Source organism: Sorex fumeus, unplaced genomic scaffold (genome assembly GCF_029834395.1).
Source record: "Sorex fumeus unplaced genomic scaffold, SorFum_2.1 ptg000013l, whole genome shotgun sequence".
Classification (NCBI taxonomy): Eukaryota; Metazoa; Chordata; class Mammalia; order Eulipotyphla; family Soricidae; genus Sorex; species Sorex fumeus.
In genome coordinates, this window is record NW_026606070.1 from 16423144 (window position 1) to 16448040 (window position 24897).

At 40.5% G+C, this 24897-nt stretch overlaps 1 protein-coding gene across 3 annotated transcripts in view; it reads right to left on the reverse strand.

Annotated features, from left to right (window-relative positions):
* The window catches only part of LOC130020789 (protein RUFY3), an 83265-nt gene that overhangs the window by 8375 nt on the left and 49993 nt on the right, over positions 1–24897 (reverse strand). For all 3 annotated transcript variants that reach the window (XM_056111489.1, XM_056111488.1, XM_056111490.1), the window contains 8 exons: positions 16846–17019; positions 15968–16085; positions 15110–15211; positions 10781–10904; positions 9094–9155; positions 7871–7936; positions 5392–5461; positions 32–124 (listed from right to left, as the gene is read on the reverse strand). In XM_056111489.1, the coding sequence (XP_055967464.1) occupies positions 32–124; positions 5392–5461; positions 7871–7936; positions 9094–9155; positions 10781–10904; positions 15110–15211; positions 15968–16085; positions 16846–17019 (809 nt within the window). The remainder of the gene's footprint in view (positions 1–31; positions 125–5391; positions 5462–7870; positions 7937–9093; positions 9156–10780; positions 10905–15109; positions 15212–15967; positions 16086–16845; positions 17020–24897) is intronic.

Sequence of the window (24897 nt, forward strand, 5' to 3'; positions counted from 1 at the left end):
TGGGAGTATTTGCAAAGCTCATGAGAGTAACCTTCCGATTGGATTCCAAGATGTAGGAGCTTTCCTCTTTAACTCGTTCCATTTCTTCTTGCAAGGTAATAATCCTGTTGTTTGCGACTGCAAGCTGTGGAAAAAAGTTAATATTAATCTTTTATCTTTCATCAACACTGGAGGAAATAATTTATCAAGTAGGTTAGATAAGTTCTGTAAGACTCCAACTGATGTTTTTGTGTGTAAGCTTTTTGAGTATAAGATGTTAAGAATGTTTATACCCCAAAGGTGTCTTTATGTTTTTGTTTTGTTTGGGGGCCACGGAAGGCAGGGCTTGGGGTTTACTCCTGCTCTGTGCTCAGGGACCTCTCGAGACAGTGCTCAGGGGGAATCGTATGGATGCTGGAGGCAAGGCAAGTAGTGTGCCCATTTGTACTATCACTGCAGCACAATTCAAATTTCTATGGAGTTTTTACGGGTCCCAAGTGGTTCACGATTGTGGTATTTCAGGGAACTTTAAAGCTTTTTCTGGCAATGATTTATGGTGCCAAAGATCAAACTGGGTTTGGCCACGTGTCTTACCACCTGTACTATGTCTCTGGCCCCATGGTTTAAAAAATATTTGTTTTTGGTGGTGGTGGTGGTGGGGTAGGGACATTATACCCGCAGTACTGGGGTTTACTTCTGCTCTATGCTCAGGAATTGCTCCTGGTGGGTTTGGGAGAACACACTGAATGCCGGGGATCAAACCTGGATCAGTTGTGTGCAAGGCAACAACCTTATCCACTGTACTATCTCTTTGGCCCCCAAAAGGCCTATATAACTTAAGAATCTACAACCAAAAATGAAGTTCTTGGCTTGGGTGATGGTTCAGGGCTGTAGTGTATTCCTGACATACAGAAGACCTTGGGTTTGATTCCTGACACCCACTAGGGAGGCCCAAAATCACAACAAAAAAGAATGTCAATGGTTAAAGAAACTTTGGTACATTTACACAATGGAGTACTATGTAGCTGTTAGAAAAGACAAAGTCACGAAATTTACATACAAGTGGTACTACATGGAAAGTATCATGCTAAGCGAAATGAGTCAGAAAGAGAGGGATAGACATAGAAATATTGCATTCATCTGGGGAACATAAAGTAACAAAATAGGAAACTAACACCCAAGAATGGCCGAGATTAGTACCAGGAATTTTACTCCATGACTTGGAGGCCAACCACACATACTAGGGGAAAAGGGAGCTCAGATAAAGAGGGGAACACCAAATAAAGGTGTTGGGAGTATCCTCCCAGAATGGGAGAAGCATACTGAAAGTAGACTATAGACCAAACATGATTGCCACTCAATGTTTCTTTTGAAAACCACAACACCCTAAAGGAAAGAGAGAACAGAGGGGAATGCCCTGCCACAGAGGCAGGGTGGGATGGGGGGGAATGGGGGGTGGGAAGGATACTGGGATCCGTGGTGGTGGGAAATGGGCACTGGTGGAGGGATGGGTATTTGATCATTGTATAATTGAAACCCAAGCACAAAAATGTGCAAGTCTGCAACTGTACCTCATGATGTCTCACTATTAAAAAATTTTTTAATAAATAAAAGTCAGAATTCAAAAAAAAAAAGAATGTGAAAAGTAAAGTCCAAAGGATTGAGTAATAAAGAAAGTGTTTTTATAGTAATGTTTGTTCTGAAGAAAAACATTACTTTTTCAATACCTTCCTGATTAGTGCTTTAAACCTGGTTTAAAAGTAAAGGAAAATAAAAATAAACAAAATCAAGTTTTATTACACTGACTAGCTTAAACTTGATATAAACGTTTGCCCCCCACAGCAATTTCAACTTTATTTAACTATAATTAACAGGGCTGTAAATGCTTGAGAGATTTCACAGTCTTCATAGTACCACTGTAGCACTGTCATACTGTTGTTCATGGATTTGCTTGAGCGGACACCAGTAACATCTCCATTGTGAGATTTGTTGTTACTGTTTTTGGAATATCGAATATGCCACGGGGAGCTTGCCAGACTCTGCCGTGCAAGTGGGATACTCTTGGTCCTTACCAGGCTCTCAGAGAGGGACAGAGGAATCTAACCCAGGTTGGCCATGTGCAAGGCAAATGCCCTACCCGCCGTGCTATTGCTCCATCCCAGTCTTCATAGTGTACCTTACTAAACCACACAATCACCACTACAGTATCTTGATTTTACTTATCTTCCTTTAAAATTATTTGCTTTTGGGGGCTGGAGCAATAGCACAGTGGGTAGGACATTTGCTTTGCATGTGGCCAACCTGGGTTCGATTCCGAGCATCCCATATGGTCCGCTGAGCACTGCCAGGGGTAATTCCTTAGTGCATAGCCAGGAGTAACCCCTGTGCATCGCCAGGTGTGACCCAAAAAGCAAAAAAAAAAAAATATTGTTTTTGGAGTTTGGAGCCACACCTGGCAGTGCCCAAGGGCACAGTGCTGGGAGTTACCCATGGCAGCGCCATGAACCAAGGCCTCCTTCATGCAGAGTCTTGCTCTAGGCCTTCGAGCTACCTCACCCCTGTCCCCACCCCAAGTCTTATTTAAACTAAAAGTATTTTATTATTTCTATAATTAGAAAGACAGAAGATAAAAATCTTTGCCATCCTGATAAAGTTCTATGTTTTTTCATAGAAACATCCAAAGCTATAGAAAAAACACAGAGAGAGTAGCCTTGGGAAATCCAGAAATGGGACCAGAGAGATAGTCTGGGGGTTAAGACATTTGTCTGCTGGGGGTATGGTGACGCCAATAGGTCAACTTGTACCTGTGGGGTAAGTGCATTAGCAGCCTGATGGTGCCTTCAGGCTTCCTGACACCCCAAAATTGCTGCTGTGCCTTTGGTTAGATCCCAACAACTTGGAACCAAGTTTACGAAGAAATTCCATGGCCAAAAGTTAGGTATGTGGGAGCCACACCCACAAACCACCTCTGGCTCAGCTATACAAGCTCATTTATTGGCCTTATTCCAGAGACCCATAGATAATTCTCAAAAGAGACCAAAACCCAGTTAATCTCAGACCTGAGAATGGCTGAACAGACTGGGGTAAATCGGAGGGGGCAGGTTGGCCTGTGCCTGCCCAAGCAGAGCCCCCAGCAGTCACTTGCATCCACAATCCAAAATCACCACCATACTCCAGACCTGACTCCACCACCCCAGGACGGAACTCACCAAGATATAATCCGCTGAAAATTTGGGTATGTGGGTTTTGTGACTGAAATCTCCGGGCTTTCACGGAGTTGGGGTGGGCTACCTCCCCCCACTTCCCAATACATATGGAAGCACTGGCAGTCACCCCCACAATCCAACTCCAGCTCCATCCTGTAAACTTTAGTACTGGCCTTGCTTCAGAGACCCATAAATAAACCTCGAAAGAGATCAAAAGCCAGAGACACAGCAGCGAGTCCCAGAAGACACCACAGAGCCGGAGATCTCTCCGGGCCCCATACTGAGCCAATTCCACCGGGGCACCCGAGATAGAGTAGGTAGGTGCAGTCTCCCTGCTTACTCCGGATGGAATCCCAGAGACCAAGAGCTTCTATAAACAAGGCCCAGGTATGCGGGTTCCAGGACTAAATCTCCATGGCCGCAAGGCAGCAGAGGTGCTGGGCTGTCCCTCCCTGGCTTCCCACCCACTTGTTGGTCTGGCTGTCAGCCCACAATATGCCTCTGGGCGCCATCTTAGTGCATCATCAGCCCTGGTCCAGAGACGCCCAACTGAACCCCAAAATTGATTAGTGCCCTATTAGTTCCAGACATTGGAACTAATGTCTGGAACCTAGCCATTTACAATCTAGGATTCCAGAAGCACGTGGCTGTGGCACCCAAGATATTAAAAATGAGCAATGGACAATAAATGATCTAGCATCTGCCCCAGGCAGGCAGGCTTGAATGTTGGTGCGAAAATTCGAGCAAAACATAATGCCCAAAAGTAGAGAGAGACTATTGGAGAAACTGCCTGCCATGGAGGCAGGGTGAGGACTGGGACTGCGGGGGGGGGGGGGGGGGATATTCTGGGCACATTGGTGGTGGAAAGTGTGCAAGGTGGAGGGATGAGTGTTCGATCATTGTATGGCTGAATCTCGAACATGAAAGCTTTGTATCTGTAACTCATGGTGATTCAATTAAAAAGAAAGGTAATGTGGAGTTCATGCCCAATTCAAGCAGCTTAATCAATGGCTGAATAAACAGCAGTACTCCTACATTAAAAAAACAACAACAACATTGATTTAAAGGGGAAAAACTTGAATAGGCCTATAAAAGTACAAAGGAATATTGGTCTTATATTAGTAAATAATATAGGTACTGCTTATGTGTCTGCATGAATAAGTAAAAGATTGCAATGAAAACCTGTGGATGTAAGAAACTGATAAAACATACAATGTTCCATGTAAAAAAAAAAAAGCACTTGTCTGCATCCACCTATCTGAAAGTGTCAGCAGGGGGCAATGTTAAGCACAGAGCCAAGACTAGCCCCTAAGCACTGCCTGGGTGTGTCCTAAAAACCTGGAGGAAAACAAAGAAAGCAGAGCAGAGGGGTTGGGGGGGGGGGGGGGGGGGAAGGCTTATTATTTGGAAATAAAATGAGGTCATTTTATTCTATTTTAGGGATTTTTTCAAAGAGTTTTCACATATATCAACTTATCTGATCTTCAGAGCACAAATATGAGACTAAAAGGGGAAATATAACCATCATTGTTTACCAGAGAGGGAACCGGTAAAAGGTCACATGCAAAGGAGCACATGACACAAAGCAGGGACTACTGGCTTCCAACTAGAGTGCTTGATGTTCCCCTCTGCCCCAAGAAGAAAATAAGACCCATACCATGGGCAGCTCTCCAATCTGGCATACAGAAACCAGCGCCTGGCATATGATGCAATTGTCTGTCTAGCTTGAGCACGTAAGTAGTATTCAAAAAGTATTGAATGAATCATTGATGAATGTTCTAGAGTAGGTCTTTTATTTCCAAAGTCCCACTGAAATTACTGCTTTCACTAATGTATCACTGTATCATTGTCATCCCGTTATTCATCGATTTGCTCGAGTGGGCACCAGTAACATCTGCATTCATCCTGGCCCTGAGATTTTAGCAGCCTCTCCTTACTTGACCTACCCAACGGTGCTGCGTTGGAGGCTCCTTCAGTGTCAGGGGAATGAGACACATCATTGTTACTGTTTTTGGCATATCGAATACACCACGGGAGCTTGCCAGGCTCTGCCATGCGGGCAGGATACTCTTGGTAGCTTTCTGGGTTCTTGGAGAAGGAGAACTAGACTATAAGATTATAGTCTTATAAGACTATAACATTATTCAATTATAAGACTATAACATTATTCAATTCTTGGGCAATCAGATTTTCTAAAAATACTTACCTCCTCTGTCAACTTAGTGTTGGATTTTTCCAGTGCATCCACTTTAGCCTGAAGGTTGTTTACAGTAGCACTATTAGGAAAGAAAAACATGATGAGCTCTTTTGGAAAACAACACCATACCTTGTCATTTTATTTGATTTTTTTGCAGTGTTAGGAATTGAACCCTGTGACTCAAACATGTGAGGCATGTACTGCACTGCTGAGCAACATCACCAGCACCATATCTTCCTTTTATTATTTTTTAGAATTTTATTTTCTTCTTACACTTTATATAAACACTGTGGTTTACAAAGTTGTTCATGATGGGCTGGAGTGATAGCACAGCGGGTAGGGCGTTTGCCTTGCACGCGGCCAACCTGGGTTCAATTCCCAGCATCCCATATGGTCCCCTGAGCACCGCCAGGGGTAATTCCTGAGCGAAGAGCAAGAGTGACCCCTGTGCATTGCCGGGAATGACCCCAAAAGCAAAAAAAAAAAAGCAAAAACAAAAACAAAAAAAACAAAGTTGTTCATGATGATCTGTTACAGATATTCACTATTCCAACACCCTTGCACCTTCCGACCACCATTATTTCCAATTTTCCCAACCACTCCTTAAACCTATCTCTATAACAGACCCTTAATAATTTATTTTGTATTGCTTGTTATAAATAATTTGCTAAACGAACGACCAAAAAATGTTTCTGTAGAAGAAAGCTAGTGAAGATTATTGTATCTCACCACGGAACCATTAAGTATAAGAGATTACAAAGATGCTGTTATAGTGTTATAGGTTAAGTCTTCTGCACTGATATTTTGTTATGTTCGAGATTGGTTGCTTTCTACATTACATGCCATCCAATCTGGTGTGTTACTCCTGGTTTATCAGTGTTGCAGAGTTTGAGATGTCTTGCAGCCACAAATGTGGCCACACGCTCCAGAAACAGTAACTACCTTTTAAACATCAAGTTCATCACTAGTGTCTGAGATCCACATCTCATCATAGATCTATGGGGTCTAAGAAAACTAATAGGGTCTTATGTGTCTTAAATACTACATTGACACTGAGTTTGCACTCACTGAGCATTTGTCAAATGAAAAAAAATACACTGCATGGCAAATAAGCTTACTATCTATAATACAGGCTTCTCAGACACTAATCATGCTCTTAAATTATTTCACTACATCATTTCACTCTTTACAATAATCCCTCATCTTAGGTATCCTTAATTATAAAGAAAGTAAGGCATAAAGAAGATAAATAAATAATGGTTTTTTCTGTTGTTAACTATAACTACATCTTCCTTGACCAACATCTCACTAGTGCACGATAGTCACTACTAGATCTGGTCTGCAGGGGAGTGGACTCAAATTCTTTAGCAACTAAACTATAAATAATACTTAATGGATACATTAACTTTTCTGACATATTCAAAAGTCAAATTAGATAAGAACATCAACATACTTGAGAATAGCAACAGTTTAGCTAGCTCCCTTCAGGAGAGAGGAGAGCTTTTTTTCAAAACTGTTCTAGATTTGGAAAATTAAAAAAAAAATACCAAATACTTAGTAAGTTGATGGTAATGTTATGAAGAATAAATTAATATTACTAATTCCATGAACAGATGAGAAATATATGGATCTCAAAGGATATAATTAATTAGAGGTGCTAAGGCAATGCGCAGCTCCTCTACGATTACTCTAAAATCAGGTGCTTGGATCTACTAAATCAAGAGGGTCACAAATGTCAAAGTCACATATTAAGTTATTACTGAATACGTCTAACTAATCACTAGAGCTATCACATATCAATCATATGCAGCTTTTCATTAAAGGCAAAAATATATTACATTTATACAGTCCTTAGCTCAGTGGTCGGAGAGCAGGTATCCTCTTTATATTGCTGAATATTATCTGAATTTATTCTCCCTGTCCTTTTTCTCTTTTCTGTTCACTAGAACTCTAGTACAGGGACAGGAAAGACCTGAAGGGACCTCACACGTTTCACTCTCCTGATACACGGGAACCAAGCTGTAGGAACCTGACAGGCATCATGTTGAATGAAAGCCTCCAGTTTAAAGATCTAATGGCACTGATTCAGCAGAAAAATGTCTTTGTGGGTGGAGAGATAGAACAAAGGGTAAGGTACTCAACTTGCACACAGACCACCTGGGTTTGATCCACGGAATCCCATAATGTCCCCTGAGCAGCACCAGGAATAATTCCTGAGGGCAGAGCCAGGAGTAAACCCTGAGCATTGCCGGGAGTATTTTCTCAAACCCAAAAGAAAGAAAAGGAAGAAAAGCAAGTTTGGGGATTGTTTTTCAGGCCTAGGAGTACATGTGTCTGTTTGCTATGGAAAAGGTTCACACAGTAATTTCCCTAAAAGGAAAAAAATTTAAAGATTAAAGGTGAAACTAAGAACAACAACAAAAAAAAAAAAAAAAGAAGAAGAAAAAAAGAAAAACAACTCAACCCCCCAAATGTATTCATTCTTTACTTCAGATGTCTGTTGAGTTCTTCTACATAGTTCTTCTGGTCAAGAATTGCAGTAATCTGGCCATCTCTAGGGAGCACAGAAGAGAAAACTGAAGTTAAGAAAATAACATAAACAACATAAAGATCCCCCTACCCATATCTTTTTATTTTTATTACACATGAACTTATGTCTTTATCATCTGGCATTTATCAGACATATGTAAAGGATACAAAACTTTTCTTCTTGCAATTAAAAGGTAAGACTTTTTGTGTTTCTGAAATAATCTATGCTTCTACGTACAACATGAGCATTTTAAAAACTCTTAATTTTGAAAACTAAAAATAAATTAGATTTACAAGAACCATGAAAGTTGAACAGAGGTCCAAGAGTCTAAAGTCAGCTCCTCCTAATGGTAACGTTTTACACAAACTCCTGATGCATAACTAACAGAGCACACTTGAAGCAGACTGAAAATTTAATTCTTCATTCACAAACACCACATTTTCAAGTATTTAAGAGATGAACCATCATGCTCCTCTACCAATAATTTTTGTTCTGTTCATCCCTGAAGCAGATGACAGAAAAATCCCTCTATTAAAATCCTTTTATTTTTTATTTAGGGCTGGAGCGACAGCACAGTGGTAGGGTGTTTGCCTTGCGCGCAGCCAGCCCGACCGAGCCAGGTTCGGTTCCTCCGCCCCTCTCGGAGAGCCCCGCAAGCTACCGAGAGTATTTCGCCTGCATAGCAAAGTCTGGCAAGCTACCCATGTAGTATTCAATATGCCAAACACAGTAACAACAAATCTCAAAATGGAGATGTTACTGGGCCCGCTCAAGCAAATTGATGAACAATGGGAGGACACTGTTTGTTTATTTATTTATTTTTTAAAAGTTTATTTATTTATTTACTTTTGTTTTTTGGGTCACACCCAGCGATGCACAGGGGTTACTCCTGGCTCTGCACTCAGGAGTTACTCCTGGCAGTGCTCAGGGGACCATTTGGGATTGCTGGGAATCGAACCCGGGTCGGCCGCGTGCAAGGCAAATGCCCTACCTGCTGTGCGATCTCTCCAGCGCCTCTATTAAAATCCTTTTAACCAAAGCAATCTGACTGTTGGGCTGCTAGGCTCTATGTCTCCACTGAAGCTGTGTTATCAGAAGTTCTTCCAGCTTGTCTATTAAAGTAATATCGTAAACTTTAATTGCCAACAAAGAAAAAATAATTCATATTTAATTGTACATACCCTTCACTACCTTTACTGCTGTTCCCATCCTTGAGATACATTGAAAAATCTATGACTCCAACCTACAGAGAGAATTCACAGAATATAAAGTTAGATATATTTCCCATATATGTCACTTTTAAAAGCAAAATAGTCATACAGTTGTGACAATTATGAAAAATTTTGATTACAATGTAACGTTTTATACTTTTATTATAATCAAGACATAACAAGGTTTGAAAGAAATAAAGAACGAATTTTTTGTTTGTCTGTCTGCTTCTTGTTTGTTTTTGTCTTTGTGCACCCCAGCTGTTCTCAGGTCTTACTTCTAGCTTTGCATCCCGGGGGCCCTAGGTGATGCCTGGGATGCAACCTGGATAGACTGCATGCAAGGCAAGCAGATGCTCACTGCACTATCACTCTGGCCCACAAAAGAATCAAGATTAAGTCAACAGTCCTGGATGAGTACGAAAAGTCAAGAAGGGGCCGGAGCTAGAAGATAGCAAATAGGCCACTCGCCTTGCACATGGCAGCCCAAGTTTGATTCCAGACACCCTGGGTGGTCTGTCGAGCCTACAAGGAGTGATTCCTGAGTGCAGAACCAGGAGTAACACCTCTGCATAGCCGGGTGTGATCCAAAAAGCAAAAACAAAACAAAATAAAAAACCAAACAACCCCCCCCCCCCAAAAAAAAACATGATAGAGTGGGGAAAGGGAAAAAAAAGTGAGGAAAATTTGTTGTAGGATTTAGTGCAAAAGACAGCAGGGATTCAAACCGGGTTATCTGCACACTCTGCAAGACCTCAGCCAGCCCCACCTCTCTAGGCCAAGCTGCTGTTTCCTTATCAATGAAAATTAAGCCAGGAAAAAAGAGGAACTTTCTTGAAAGCTTATTTATATGCACAAAGTGAGAGTTGTATGTAGTCATAAATATATAAAATATCACTTGTCTAGTTGCAAGGAAAAAAAATCTGTGCTTCTTAATTCACATTAAAATTAAAGGATGTCCTATTTGAGATGAAGTCATGAAATTTGCTTATAAGTGGATGGACATGGAGAGTATCATGCTAAGTGAAATGAGTCAGAAAGAGAGGGACAGACATAGAATGACTGCACTCATGTGTGGAATATAAAATAACATAGTATGAGACAGACACCCAAGGACAGTAGACACAAGGGCCAGGAATACTGCCCCATAGTTGGAAGCCTGCCTCATGAGCTGGGGGAGAAGGCAGCTGGAATAGAGAAGGGATCACTAGGACAATGATGGTTGGAGAAACTGTTTGGGATGGGAGATGTGTGCTGAAAATAGATAAAGGACAAAACGTGATAACCTCTAAGTATCTGTATTGCACACCATAATGCCCAAAAGTAGAGAGAGAGTATGGGGGAAATTGTCTGCCATGGAGACAGGGGGAGGGTTGAAAAGGGGGGGTATACTGGGGACACTGATGGTGGAGAATATGCACCGGTGGAGGGATGGGTGTTTGATCGTTGTATGACTGCAACTCAAACATGAAAGCTTGTAACTATATCTCATACTGATTCAATTAAAAATAATAAGAAGAAAATTAAAAAATTTTTAAAAAAAAGATGTCCTATTTATGACTCTCAGAGCTTCCTTTGAATTGTCTGGTATAATGTAATGCCAACTAACTTAAGTGATTTTGAGATAACAAATCAGAACAGCCAAGAATCTTTCCCATACCTGAGAGTCCAAATCTTCTCCTTTCATACAGAAATTGGCATCAATGACATTCAAACCCACCAAGAGACCAGCGATTATGGCTCCTTCTTCTTCCATCATGAGAGCATTGGGTTCATAGAATTCACTGTAAGAGAAATCCACACACTGGTCTACTTTGATAAAGATCTCAACAATCCAGAGATGTTAATGACCAAATGGTGATTATTCCATAGATGCAAGAATGGTTCAATATGTACAAATCAATCAGTGTATTACAGTGCATGAAAAAAAGAAAACAACAATCATGATAATACCAATACATGCTAAGAAAGCATTTGACAAGATCTAGTATCTCTTAATGATAAAATGTCTCAACAGAATGGGTCTAGAGGGAAGATATCCCACCATAACAAAGGTCATATACTATAAACCCAGTCTTTTATTTTATTATTTACTAGTTGGGCTGGAGCGATAGCATAGTGGTAGGGCATTTTTGCCTTGTGCACAGCCAGCCCGGCCAAGCTGGGTTCGATTCCTCCGCCACTCCCAGAGAGCCCGGCAAGCTACCGAGAGTATCTCGCCCGCATGGCAAAGCCTGGCAAGCTACCCGTGACGTATTCAATATTCAAACACAGTAACAACAAGTCTCAAAATGGAGACATTACTGGGCCCGCTTGAGCAAATCGATGAACAACGGGAGGACAGTGATAGTGACAGATTTACTAGTTAATTTATTTTTGGGTCGCACACAGTGATGCTCAGGGGTTACTCCTGGCTCTGCATTCAGGAATTAGTCCTGGCAATTTGAAAGGGGGGGACAATATGGGGTGCCAGAGATTGAACCCGGGTCAGTTGCGTGCAAGGCAAACGCCCTATCTGATATATTATTGCTCTGGCCCCCAATTTTTCTCTTTTCCTTTTACTTTTTTAAATGATAATGATTATCATCACAATAAATACAGAAAACTTAAATAAAATACTACTCCATTAAGAAGTTACTAGAGGAGCCAGAGCAATAGTTTAACAGGCAGGCCATTTGCCTAAGACGCAGCCACCCGGGTTCAGTAAGTACCCAGCATCCCATATGGTCCCCCAAGCACCACCAGGAGTGATTCCTGAATGCGGAGCTAGGAGTAACCCCAAAGTATTGCTGGGTGTGACCCAAAAAGCAAAAAAAAAAAAAAAAAAAAGCTACTAGAGGGACTAGAGAGAGTGCTCAATAGCTCAATGGGCTGAGCATGGCTTTGCATGTGGGAGGCCTTAGGAGTAAGTCCTGGAACTGCAAGGTCCCCTGAGCACCACTAGGAGTGACCCCTGAGCAATGACATAAGAGCAGTCGCTGCAGTGAATTCTCATATGCAAACAGGACTGCACTATACCACTGATGTTCCACTGTACATTGATAGCTTGAGCGGGCACCAGTAACGTCTCCATTGTGAGACTTGTTGTTACTGCTTCTGGCATATCGAATATGCCACGGGGAGCTTGCCAGGCTCTGCTGAGCAGGCAGGATACTTTCAGTAGCTTGCTGGGCTCTCCAAGAGGAACGGAGGACTTGAATCTGGGTCGGCCGCATGAAAGGCAAACGCCCTACCTGCTGTGCTATCGCTCCAACCCACATGCAAATAACGAACAATAAATTAAGAAAACGATTACATTTATAACTGCATACAAAAAATTTAAATGCACAGAAATAATTTTAATGAAGGAGGTGAAAGACCTATACAAGAAAACTGAGATACTTATGATTAAAAGACAAAATAAGACATATGAGAGGGAAAGACATTCCATGTACACAGAGGGGAAAATATAGCCAAAATGCCCACTTAGCCAAAAACACTGCACATATTTAATTAAATACCAATCAAAATTATAAATGGAATTATTTTCAAATAGTAAACTAAAGCAGTAAGAGAGACAGCCTTCCCCCCCCCAATTTTAAAGAAAATCACTTCAGTACAATGATCTAAACCAGTGTCATCACATTTTAAAATTGTTGTTAAAAATGAGGTTCTTGCCAAATTCTACTCAAATTTGTATGAAGTAATTAAACTCTGTAAACAGCCAAAGCAATTTTGAAAAAAAAATTAAATAAAATCACACTTCCTGATATAAAATTATACAACAGGGGCCGGAAAGACAGAATAGCAGGTGGGCACTTGCTTTGCTCACAGCTGACCTTGGTTCAATCCCTGGCAATCACCAGGAGTGAGCCCTGAGAGCAGAGACAGGAGTAAGCCCAGAGCACTGCTGGGTGTGGCCCAAAACAAACAACACAGAAAAAGGCAGACTCTCAGACCACCGGACAAGTCTCAGAGCCTAGCGACAAGCCCTCGGCTACTGGCAGTTAGCTACGGCAACAGAACTGAAAGAGGCGTGAGGAAAGCCCCTTCCACAAATAGTGTCGGGAAAACCCAATAGCCACATATTCAAAAATGAAATTGTATATGCACAACATACCATCCACAAAAGTTAATTCAACATGGATTAAAGACCTTGAGAGTTGGCTAAAATCTATAAAATACATCGAGGAAAATACAGGAAGAATTCTTGAAGATTCCCCTTCAATGATTTGACTCCCTTGGAAAGATAATAAAATAGAAATAAACAAATGCAACTACATTAAAGAGAAAAAGTCACGAAAGAAACTCAGGCTAAAATAAAAAAGACACCCTACTTAATGGGGAAAATATCTGCAAAACATATATCAGATATAGGGATGATTTCAAACCTATATAAGGCACTCAAAAAGCTCAATTTAAAAAAGTAAATAAAAGCCAGTAACTCCCACAAAAAGACGGTGAGAGTAGATAAAATGACAGTCTGCCAAAAAAAGGTCTGGTTTTAGCCAGTAGGTATATGAAAAAATATTCTATGTAAGTTATTAGGAAAATACAAATCAAAACAACGAGATATCACCTCGCACCAGTGAGAATGGCATATATCATAAAGACCAGAATAATCAGTATTGGCTGAAAGCGGTGAAATAAAAATCCATTTTCACCGTTGGTGGAAATGTCATCTGCTTCAAATCTATGAGAAACAGTCGGAAGACTTCTCAGGGAAGTCAGTATAGCGCTTCCATATGATCCACGGGACCAGAGTGACAGTGCAGTCGGGAGGGTTTTTCAAGCAGCACTAAGTTGTTTGCTACCAGCACCACAGATGGTCTCCCAAGGCCTGCCAGGAAGAATTCCTGAGTGCAGTAGCCAGGAGTATCCCCTGCGCCTCACAGGGGTGGCCCACAAACAAACAAACAGACAAACAAACAAACAAACCCCAAGCCTATGACCCACAGGGTGTACTTCTTGGACTGTACCATCAAAAATACAAAAAAAAAACCACATCAATTCAGATTAAGTACAATAGCTAGGTTTTGGAAACAGCCCAACAACTGATGAATGGATACAGAAACTAAGGCATGTGCGCACACGTATGTGTGTGTGTGTGTGTGTGTGTGTGTGAGAATATTACTCAGATATAAGGAAAGAATATTGCAGTTTGCTGCAACTTGGATGGAACTGGAGAGCATCATGTTAAGTGAAATAAGGAAGAAGGGCAAATACCAGATGGTGTCACTTACACAGGAGATATAAACAACAAAGTACTGAACATTGACAAACCCTTGGCACTGGATTACAAAAGTAGATCCACCCAGCAGCGGTAGGGGACTGTGGCGGGGAAGAGGTGACATAAGGATAGTGGTGTTGGGTGTTGGGCACTTCGGTGGTGGTGAAAGTGTAGTAACCTTGCACTTGGGGGAGCTTTTGAGAAAAAACTGGTGGTGACAGGCCTTGGGGGTGAGGTGGGGGCCATAAAAGGTCATGCGTTGCTGGGATCACACCCAGGACCTTATACAGGCAAGTCACATGTTCTAACAAGCTACACTTCCTTTTCATTATTAAAATGTCTCTTGAAGAACAGAAACTGTCCATCTAAACGTAGACCAATTTATTCATCTCCTCCTACATGGTATTTTTTTTTACGTCTAAGAAGGTTATGATTACCTTATAATATCCTTTGAAAGATTTATTATTTTTTTCTACCATTTTTATCTGAGATCCTTCTGGAAGTTTCTGTGTTTGAACTTTAAGGTCAGTTTCCTGTCTTCTAGGTACATGCTAAGATGTGAAAAGCCTCTTTTCTGGAGATGGTACCCTAGAAGACTAAACAAACTAAACACACCTAATGTAAAAATATCCCTTGATATGTGTGTGGGAGGTATGTGGGAAAAGGTATCATTTTAGTTGAAGGATGTGGTGCATCAACATTTTCATTTACAGAAATGGTAAAATATATAATCTAAAAGAATATGATGTAGAACAAAGAAAGAAACAAAGTTGATCATACCTGAGAAGTTCCTTTTTATTGATCAACGCTTTCATATACTCTGAAAGTTTCTTTTGCATTAATGCCAAACGAAGCCATGCTCTTCCTCTTCCTACTGGTGTCCTACAAAAACACAAATACTAAAACATCTAAGAGTAGCAGAGAAAGGGATCACGGGGTTGCAAGTTCTCTTAATCTTGCTAAGAGTTGCAATACAAGGCACTCTGTGAAGACTAGTGGAAATTGGAGGTTGTATTTGAGACAAATGCTTCCGTGAAGAATTAAATTGCTAAGTGACTACATAACTGAAAGACAAGACTTCAGGGATCTCAAATTTGTTACCACATAAATTCGATTAACAGTACATTTGATTACTAACCCTCATAATTATGAGAATTTATGTATAATCCTCAAACATCTGATGTGAAACATATATGCACCCAAGTAATAACGCAGGCACAGGTCATTGAGATTTCCATCGCCTGATTAAAATTTAGCCAGTATAATTGGGAAGGGGAATTATTACTCATTTTCAGGTGCTCAGGCAAGGACATTGGGTTCATTTGACAACACTTAGATCTTGACTCCCAAATTCCAAACACTATTTTTTCCTAAGTCCCCTTCACCCCTCCCTAGATCTAATTTCACGAGATTCACTGATCTTACTAGAATCTTAAAAAAGAAACACTTCTCCCTGATGGGGATACTTCTCAGTAGTCTATATTCTCTTATAGTTGTGCCCATTCAAAACAACATACTGCATATTGATTGTTAAGAAATAAATTATTATAATCATTATAACTTTTAGTCTCCCTCTTCAAGGATATAGATAATAAAAATGTTTTTTTCCTGAGAAATAGAATTCAACCTTCAACTTACTTAAGTCCTGGAAGATCTTTGACACTTGCTGTTATCTCTGCAGCTTCTGGAACAAGTTTTTCTACGAGTTCTAGAGGCCCCCAAAAAGATTTGTTTTGTCCAAGGAAAGTTTTCTTAGCTAAGGCAATAAAAACAAAGCAATATTTTAATAACTTTACATTACAGACACACCCTCAATACCTATAGAAACATGTACACAACCCACAACACTCTAATTGAATCAATGCACATCCATGGAACTAATTAGATTAGCAAAAAGTTCTAACATTACTCATACTTTCAAAAATTAACATTCTGTCAGAAACAAACAAAACCCCCTCCTTCCAAGACTAAATTCATTCCCTTTTAGTAAGAATTTAAGGACCAGGTCTACATTTTGTTACTGTAGTACAAAAGTAGCTATGTGGTATTAGTAAATAAAGCAGTTCTGTAGGGAAAAGAAAAATCCCAAATAACTATACATTCCAGGCTACCAAAGATTGGAAAGTGAGGAGGAAAGGAAGGCTAGATGAAGAAGACCTGGGCCTCCGTTTTATGGGTCATCAGATCAGCAGATGTGAGTTCTAGCATTTGCTCTGCCCCCACTCACTGTGTGAACTTGGGCAAATTACCTCTCGTTTCTACCTGTCAAACAGAACTGCAGCACTGGACTAGTTACTTGTTCTTTCAGCTCAAGCTTTTGACGATTTTTTCAAGCTCTCTTTAAGTGCAAAAAGCCAACCATATCTCTATGCCCACTTGCAGCCTGCATTCTGCCTGGCTTACTATTTCTAACTTAAGGCTCGTATTCATTGGCTTCGCAGGAATGTTCTCTGCCATGAGGATGGATTACTAGGAGGTCGCAGCATGCACACTCGCATTTGGAGGTCGTGGCTTACCTTTCAAGCCATGTTTCAGGCAATGCTCCATGACCACAAAGAACTGTTGCAGAGGCGCGTAGTCGGAGTCCAGAGTCCTCCCGAGGTTCAGAGCTGACTCAATCAAGCCCTTGATACTCAGCTTGGCCATGTTCATCAGGTTCATGCGTTCGTTAGCCATGAGATAATTGGGATCTGCAGCCAAAGGAGAAGAGGGGAAAGCCTGGTTACTGGAAACTGCATTGTAAGATTCAGTATAACTTCACTGTGCTGGCATTCACAATCATGGCACAAAAGCACTGGTGATTATTGGCGTCCTGGCAAGACTCAGAGCAGCATCACCAAATAATGCTCTTTGTTAGCGTTGCTGCTTTTTCTTAAAAGTCAGTTCCCCTTAGAAATATCCCTGACAAAAAGGCAAAACTTACTTAAAAAAAGAAAAATCAAACTGTGTGCCTGAAATAGTCTTGCAATACTTCCACCACCCTAACTTGGCTGCCCGTTATCATTCCCCGGTACACAGTCTTCACACTATTCTCTCTGCTCCCACACATTCCCACATCTCCCCTCATTCTCTACTCAAGTGAAATGCTATAGAAAGGAAAGCTAGAGTAAAAATAAGAGGACAAAGTACTTAGAGATTCTGTTCCACTATTTGTACACACAGGTCCGAAACAACTGCTTCAAGACCAAACTTCACACAAGTCAGACTCTGCATTTGGAACTAACAAGAAAACTACTGTTCTTTTCACTTAGACACGTGCATCCTCCAAGGCATCAATACATGAAATTCTTATAAGGTAAAGGTAAAGGTAAAGGCCCTCCCGTTGATCGTCGATTTGCTCGAGCGGGCCCAGTAACGTCTCCATTGGAGACTTTGTTGTTACTGTGTCTGGCATATCGAATACTCTCGGTAGCTTGTGACTAGAGCATCTATATTTTATGTTTTTTTTTCTTTTTGGGTCACACCCGGCGATGCACAGGGGTTACTCCTGGCTCTGCACTCAGGAGTTACCCCTGGCGGTGCTCAGGGGACCATATGGGATGCTGGAAATCGAACCCGGGTTGGCCACGTGCAAAGCAAACGCCCTACCCGCTGTGCTATCTCTCCAGCCCCGAGCATCTATATTTTAATTTCCTTAGGCAAATTAGAAGTATATGCTAAATATGATAATACATACCAATGCCTGCATTATGAGTAGTAACACAAAATATGATTTTTGAGCCGCACCCAGTGGTGCTCAGTGCTTTCTCCTAGCTCTGCACTCAGGAATCACTCCTGGTGGGGCTAAGGGGGCCATATGGGATGCCAGAAACTAAACCCTGTTGGTTGTGTGCAAGGCAAATGCCATACCTGCTGTATGTGAGTCCCCTAAAACATGATTTTAATCTAACTTTCCCAAGTTGTTTTCTTCATACTGTTTTTATTTATACCTTGTTTTCAGCTAAATGCGCAAAATGAAATGGTTTGATTCTAAACTCATCAATCTTCTCTATTAAATTTAAAGTTCCAGATATACATTTACTATAGCAATAATTTTAGAGAAATATTTCATTATGAAATTCAAAATTAAAAGAATTAAGGTCAAAACTGTCTTGAATTCTTTCTTGGAAACCAAGGGATGCTTTTGGGATTGTGTCTCTAAAGTGGATATATCAATAACCAAGACTAGAATAAGCTCACAAAGGGATCACTGAAATACATAACACACATGCATCTACATGTGCACACACAAGCACATACACAAAAAACCCCTAAAAATCAGCCACGAAGAATAAATTGTGCAGATTGCAATTTTGAGCATCACCGGCACTTACTACATCTGACTTGCATAGTCATTTGGAGAAAGAAATACAGGGCAGATATGACAGCATGCACAAACGTTTGCAGAGAGCCACTGTACTCTCCAACAAATGGCAAGAAAATGTGGAATTCGATAACTAGCAGCCCATAAGATACCTGTCTCAACCGCTGACCACTAATTTCAGGGAGCTAACAACATCAAGCACACCCGTTTATAACCTGATTTCCACCTGGTGAAGAGTAGTCACAGGGGCACTGGATTTGGAGTATGCACAACACACTTTGAGATATTTGTCTAGAAGGAGTTATGTATTTCATTTTATTTTATCGCTGGTGGTGGTGCTGGGGATCACATCCAGGGCGATCTATACAAGAAACACTATATTCCACCACTGAACTATATTCCTGGCCTTTTTGTGCTCTGCTTTTGTGTTTTCCCTAGCAACAATTTGAGAATCAGGCAGCATCCCACCAGCCAAGTAGTGGGGCTGTCAGAAGCAATGATGCACTTACACCAGTCTAGTCTATTCTAGAATGATATTTAGAACTAACCTGATATTAAAAATGGGGTGCAGGGACCAGAGAGATAATACAGTGGCTAAGGCATTTGCACTGCACATAGCCAACACGGGCTTGATCCGTGGCACACGGTAAGGTCTACCACACATGATCCCTGAGAGCAGAGGCAGGACGAAGCCCTGCGCACAGCCGGTACGGCCCCTAAATCAAAATGAAGTGGGGGAGGAAATGCAATAACGACACAAGGCCATAAAGAAGTTCACCAGCAGGTAAAGCTGGGTTTTTCTTTTCCCCTCAAAAGCAATGGTTTCGGTTATGTGAGCAGTAGGCCCAGGAAACATTTATGTGGTTCTCTAGGTACTGTTTCATAATTTTCACTATAGAAAGTTAAACGAGCTCTTGGGGCTGGAGAGAGTGAAGGGAAAAGATTATTTACCTTGCACACCGATGACCCAGGTTCAATCCCCGGCACTACATATGGTCCCCTGGGCGTCCTGAGCACCGCCGGTGTGGCCCAGCCCCCCACAGAAAAAAATAAAGGAGCATGGATTTTTCTTGAAAGTTATTATTTTAATGTGAGGTGTAATGTCACAGATTCGAATTTTAGGAAAGTTATTTCAGCAGCCTGGAGTAGAACAGACAGGAATGGTGCGGGAGCCCAAAGCTGAGGGACAGATGTCCTTCAATATCCGAACAAAGAATAAGGGCCAGACGCCAGCAGTGGGTGCGCTGGGCGCTGAGGGTGCTCTGGGCAGAGCGCTTGGACTTCAGACTTGACCACTAGGGCATAAGGGAAAAGGCAGCTTGGGAAGTGACTCCCGCATGTCTTGTTTTGGGATGAGAAGGACAAGAGTGCCAATTGCTAACGAGGACTACGCAGACTAAAGAAACATGAACAGTAGAAGATAAAGAGAACAATAAATCGTATTAACTGGCTTCTCAATCAGTTCTTTCAAGAGCTTGTGGGTCTAAATTTGTATCACTTCAATGAAGTAAAAATTATCCGATGAGGGCAAATGAGTGTTGCAGAGCTATGCGGTCCGTGTAGCTAGTGAAGGCCAAAGTAAGTGCAGTCACAAAGCTGCGAGTGACAGCAAGTGTCAATTTTCTGCAAACTGCCATCTGACCAAGACCCCATTTTAATTTTTTTTTCTTTTTGGGTCACACCCGGCGATGTTCAGGGGTTACCCCTGGCTCATGCACTCAGGAATTACACCTGGCAATGCTCGGGAGACCATATGGGATGCTGGGAGTTGAACCTGGGTCGGCCACATAAGTGCAAGGCAAACGCCCTACCTTTGTGCCATCGCTCCAGACCAACCCCCCCCATTTTAACTTTTGATGGTGCGATGTCTAATGCTCAAACAGCAACATCCTAAACTGCCTAGGCATAACTGAGGGGAAAAATAAAGTCTATTTAACATCATGTTAATATTAAATGTGTTGCATCACACCCAATTCCAGGTAATTTTGGAATAGTTTATAATTTATACTAGCTACTTCTCAGAATTTTCTGGTTATTTGAAAAATTAAATGAGAAATAAGTTTCCATACAGAAATTTTCCCAGTGATACTTAGAAACACTAAAAGAATTAAAAATAAAAGAATTAATAAATATATGAAAAAACTTACTCTATGTGTGTGTTTAGAGTAACTGATGATCAGTAATTCTTTAAAAAACCTATTTCAAACATTTGTTCTAATTATTCTTAGAGTATAAATTTGGCCATTAAGGAGTTGTTCTTGATAGTGAAATTACTGAAAGTACTAAAAATCTTGCAATAAGACACTTTTCAACTTATCATATGACACTTATTTATATAAGAAAATTTTTACTCAATCTTCGTGTACTAAAAATTACCATTTGAGTCTTAAGAACCTTCCATGGTCTCACCCTTTCTGTCTATATATCCATTTTCATTTTAAAATTTTAGTTAATTAATTCATTATTCAGTTTTGGGGCCACACCTGGTGTGCCAAGGGAACTACATCTGCTATTGGGGATCGAATTAGGGTTGGTCAAAGAGACTGCTACACAGCAACCTCCTGTACCAGCTCGCTGGCCCTCACATCTAATTTTGTAATACCAGCAGATACATATTCCATTCAAGAATTATAAAGAGGAGATTCACTTAAGTAACATTTTTCTCTAGGATGCAACCTGTGTGGAGTCATGAAAATGTGACTCCATGAATTTATCTTCATTGAATAATCAAATATATACTTTCCTAAAACTAAACCTTAGCATCAGGAAGATTGTATCCATCCACTACTTTCAATGTGTTTGATATGTACCATATATTCATGCTAAGTGACTTATTATGTGACTCTTGGCAAAGAATCTAACCACTTTGGGCCTCAATTTTCTTCTCATCAGCAAAATGATGGGTTGAACTTGTTGAGTAACATTTTTATCTGATGGAAACCATATCCTCTCCTATCTCAACACTAATGACTTCCTATACCACTAATTCTCAAAGGAGGGGTACATTAATATTAAAGAACATGGTTTAGAAAATGCCACGAATGACTTTGACACCCACGAACTATATCCTTGCTGCTCTGGGTACTGTCTTGGAACATTAACTGGAGGAGATAGCCTGGAGACTTTTAGAAATGAGAAACCCCAACACGATTAAACTAGACTGAATTGTAACCTGATCCTAAAGCTGCTGATACATACGCATTAGTTCAGGAAGTAGCGATCTCTGACTCTCCAAGCTCTACTACACAATATCCCCTCGCATTGTCAGCTCCCCAAAGGACAACCAATCAATGTACGCACCAGTGGAAAGCTCCAGGAGTGAAGAATAATAAAGACGACAACACAAGTAAACTAACGAGTGAAAATCACCATTGGTAAAATCAGTAAACCAGCTGGTTCTTGGAAGAGATCCACAACACCAACAAACATTTAGCAAAAACGATCAACAGAGAAAAAGACTCAAGTTACTTAAAACTGGAATGAACAGAGCACATCACTACTGACCTTACAGAAACAGAAATGATTTTTAAGAGAATGATGGGCAAATCATACTAAAATATTAGAGAACACAGATGAAATACACAATTTATTTAAAAAGATGCAAACTATATAAACTGACTCAGAAGAAATAGAAAACATAAATAAATTTATAACAAGTGAAGATATTGAGAGTTGGATAGATAGTTCAAGAGTTCAAATACCAGGCACAACCCATGGTTCCCCAAGTACTGCTGGGGATTACTCCTGAGCACAGCACTGAAACAGCCCCTGAGCACTGCCAGGTGTGACCCAACCACCTACCACACCCCCCCCAAAAAATAACCCCACCAAAAAGTAAAGATATTGAATTTTTGAAAAATTACATAATAATAGAGGCCAGGGTCAGGTGACTTCACTACTGAAATGTACCAAATATTTATTCATTTATTTATTTTGGGACACTGCTCAGGGGGACCATAGTATGATGGGGATCATACCCAGGTATCCCACATGTAATGCATGATATTCCAGCCCTCTGTGCTATCTTCTTTGTCCCATATAGAACAGTTAAATCAGAATTAATATCAGCCTTCACAAATAATCCAAAACTACAAATCAATACCACTTATGAATATATTTTAAAAATTTAATATTTTCAGAACAATTCTAGTATCTAAAAAAATTACACAATTTGACCAAGTAGAATTTACTCCAGAACATAGTTAATCTAATACACAAAAATCAAATTAATACACAAATAAAGGCAAACACTGCATTAAAATCTCAGAAGCACATGAAAGAAAGTATTTGACAAAAACCAACACAATTTAATAATTAAAAGCACTAAACAAGAAACAGAAGCTTCTTTAACTTGATAAAGAACATCCACCAAAAACTTACAGCTGCATCATATTTAAGGTGAAAGACTCGAGGTTTTCCTAGAGCTCAAAACAAGACAAGGATGTGTACTCTCACTACTTCTAATTAATACCAAATGAAAGGCCTAGACAGGACAAACCAGTTTAAAACAAAGAAACAAAAGGTATCCACACTGGAAAGTACAAAAGCTATTTGCAGATTACATAACCTTATATTATAAAGAAACCTAATAATTGTATATAAAAAGATTATATGTTAAATGAGATCGGCAAGGTTACAGGGTACAGGATAAACGCACAACTATTTCCATAAACTAGCAATAAACAATGAACAACTCAAGAAATGAAATTAAGGTCTGAGGCAACAGCTCAAAGGACGGAGTGCATGTAGGAGGCCTGGGTTTGGTCCCAAGCACTACGTAACCCCCTAAGTACTACTGGGGTACTGCCACTGAGCATTAAACTGGGAGCAGCCTCTGAGCACCTGGAAGGCCCCAATTACCATCACTCACCCAATAATAAGAAATTAAGAGAATTTAAAATAGCATCAAAAGAAGACTCAAGAATACATATTTTTAAAAACAGGTATATATCTACAGTTAGGTATGAAGCTACAAGTCATCATTGAAAGAAATTAAAGATAAATGTACAGAAATCTATATGGTTCAGGGCCGGCTACAGGGGCAGGCTTGAGAGGTGGTTAGGAAATCTGGAACTGGTGCTGGAATACTGAATGTAATAAATCATGAACTCTATAAAAATATATAAACAAATTTAAACTCAAAAAAGAGAAATCTATGTGGAAATAATTTTATATGGGAGCTTCTCTAAAGAGAATATACAAATGACCAGTAATAACAGGCAAAGGTGTTAATTAAGGAAATACAAATAAAGTCACATGAGCTATATCACTTCCTATTAACCAGGATGGGTATAATGAAGACATCAGAGGGAAAATGTTGACAAGAATGTGGAATAACTGTAACTTATCTATATGTATTTTTGACACACAAGCTAATAAACTTAAATAGGGGTGCTAGTTTGCAATGAAAATTATTTAAATATTAATGCCTGTTAAAACATGGGTCAATCTTGATTTTCGTATGCTGCTGTTGTTTTGGTGTTTAGGGCTTACTCCAGCTCAGCACCCAGGTATCTCTCCTGACGGGCTCTGGGTGCAGGGAAGGAACTTGGGCTGGCTGTGTGCGAGGCAAGCTTCCTACCCCACTGTGTTACTTCTCTGGCCTGAACATGGATGCAGCATGAAAACTTTGCTGAGTGATGCCATCAGACGGGAGACAACCCACTTTTATGACTTTGTTTTTATGAAATATCCAGAATAGGTTACTCCAGAGACAGTACGTAGAGAGTAGTCTGGCCAAAGAACGGGTGGGAGTGAAGAATGACTGTGAATAGGTCTAGTTTCTTTCCAGAGTGGTGAAAATATCCTGGGAATACATATTATAAAGATGGATTCAATACTTTATGAATATTCTAATAACGAGCTGGACACTTAATTATTATTATTAGTTTTTGATTTGGGGCCACTGGTGATGCTTGGGTGCTACTACTCTTGGCTCTGCTTGGGGAACAGTGTGGTGCCACTGACGAAACCTGTCTCAGGCCCTGAGTTGTGAACTTCCAAGAGGTCACCCTGGCCAGCTATGGATCTTGGTGGCTGAGCCCTTGCCTCGCAGGAGTGAGGCCGTGGGTTCCATCCCTGCTTCTGTGAACAAAACAAAAGCAAACAAAACAAAACTACAACCTCCACCAAAATGTAAAAACAACACACAAAAACAAACAAAATCTCAAATTTGGGGCTGCATAATAGCATCTCAGGGATAATAACAGCAGATTGTTAGGCAGGTTACTTTCTCCTTAAGATATGCTTTAAGAAGGAATAGAGG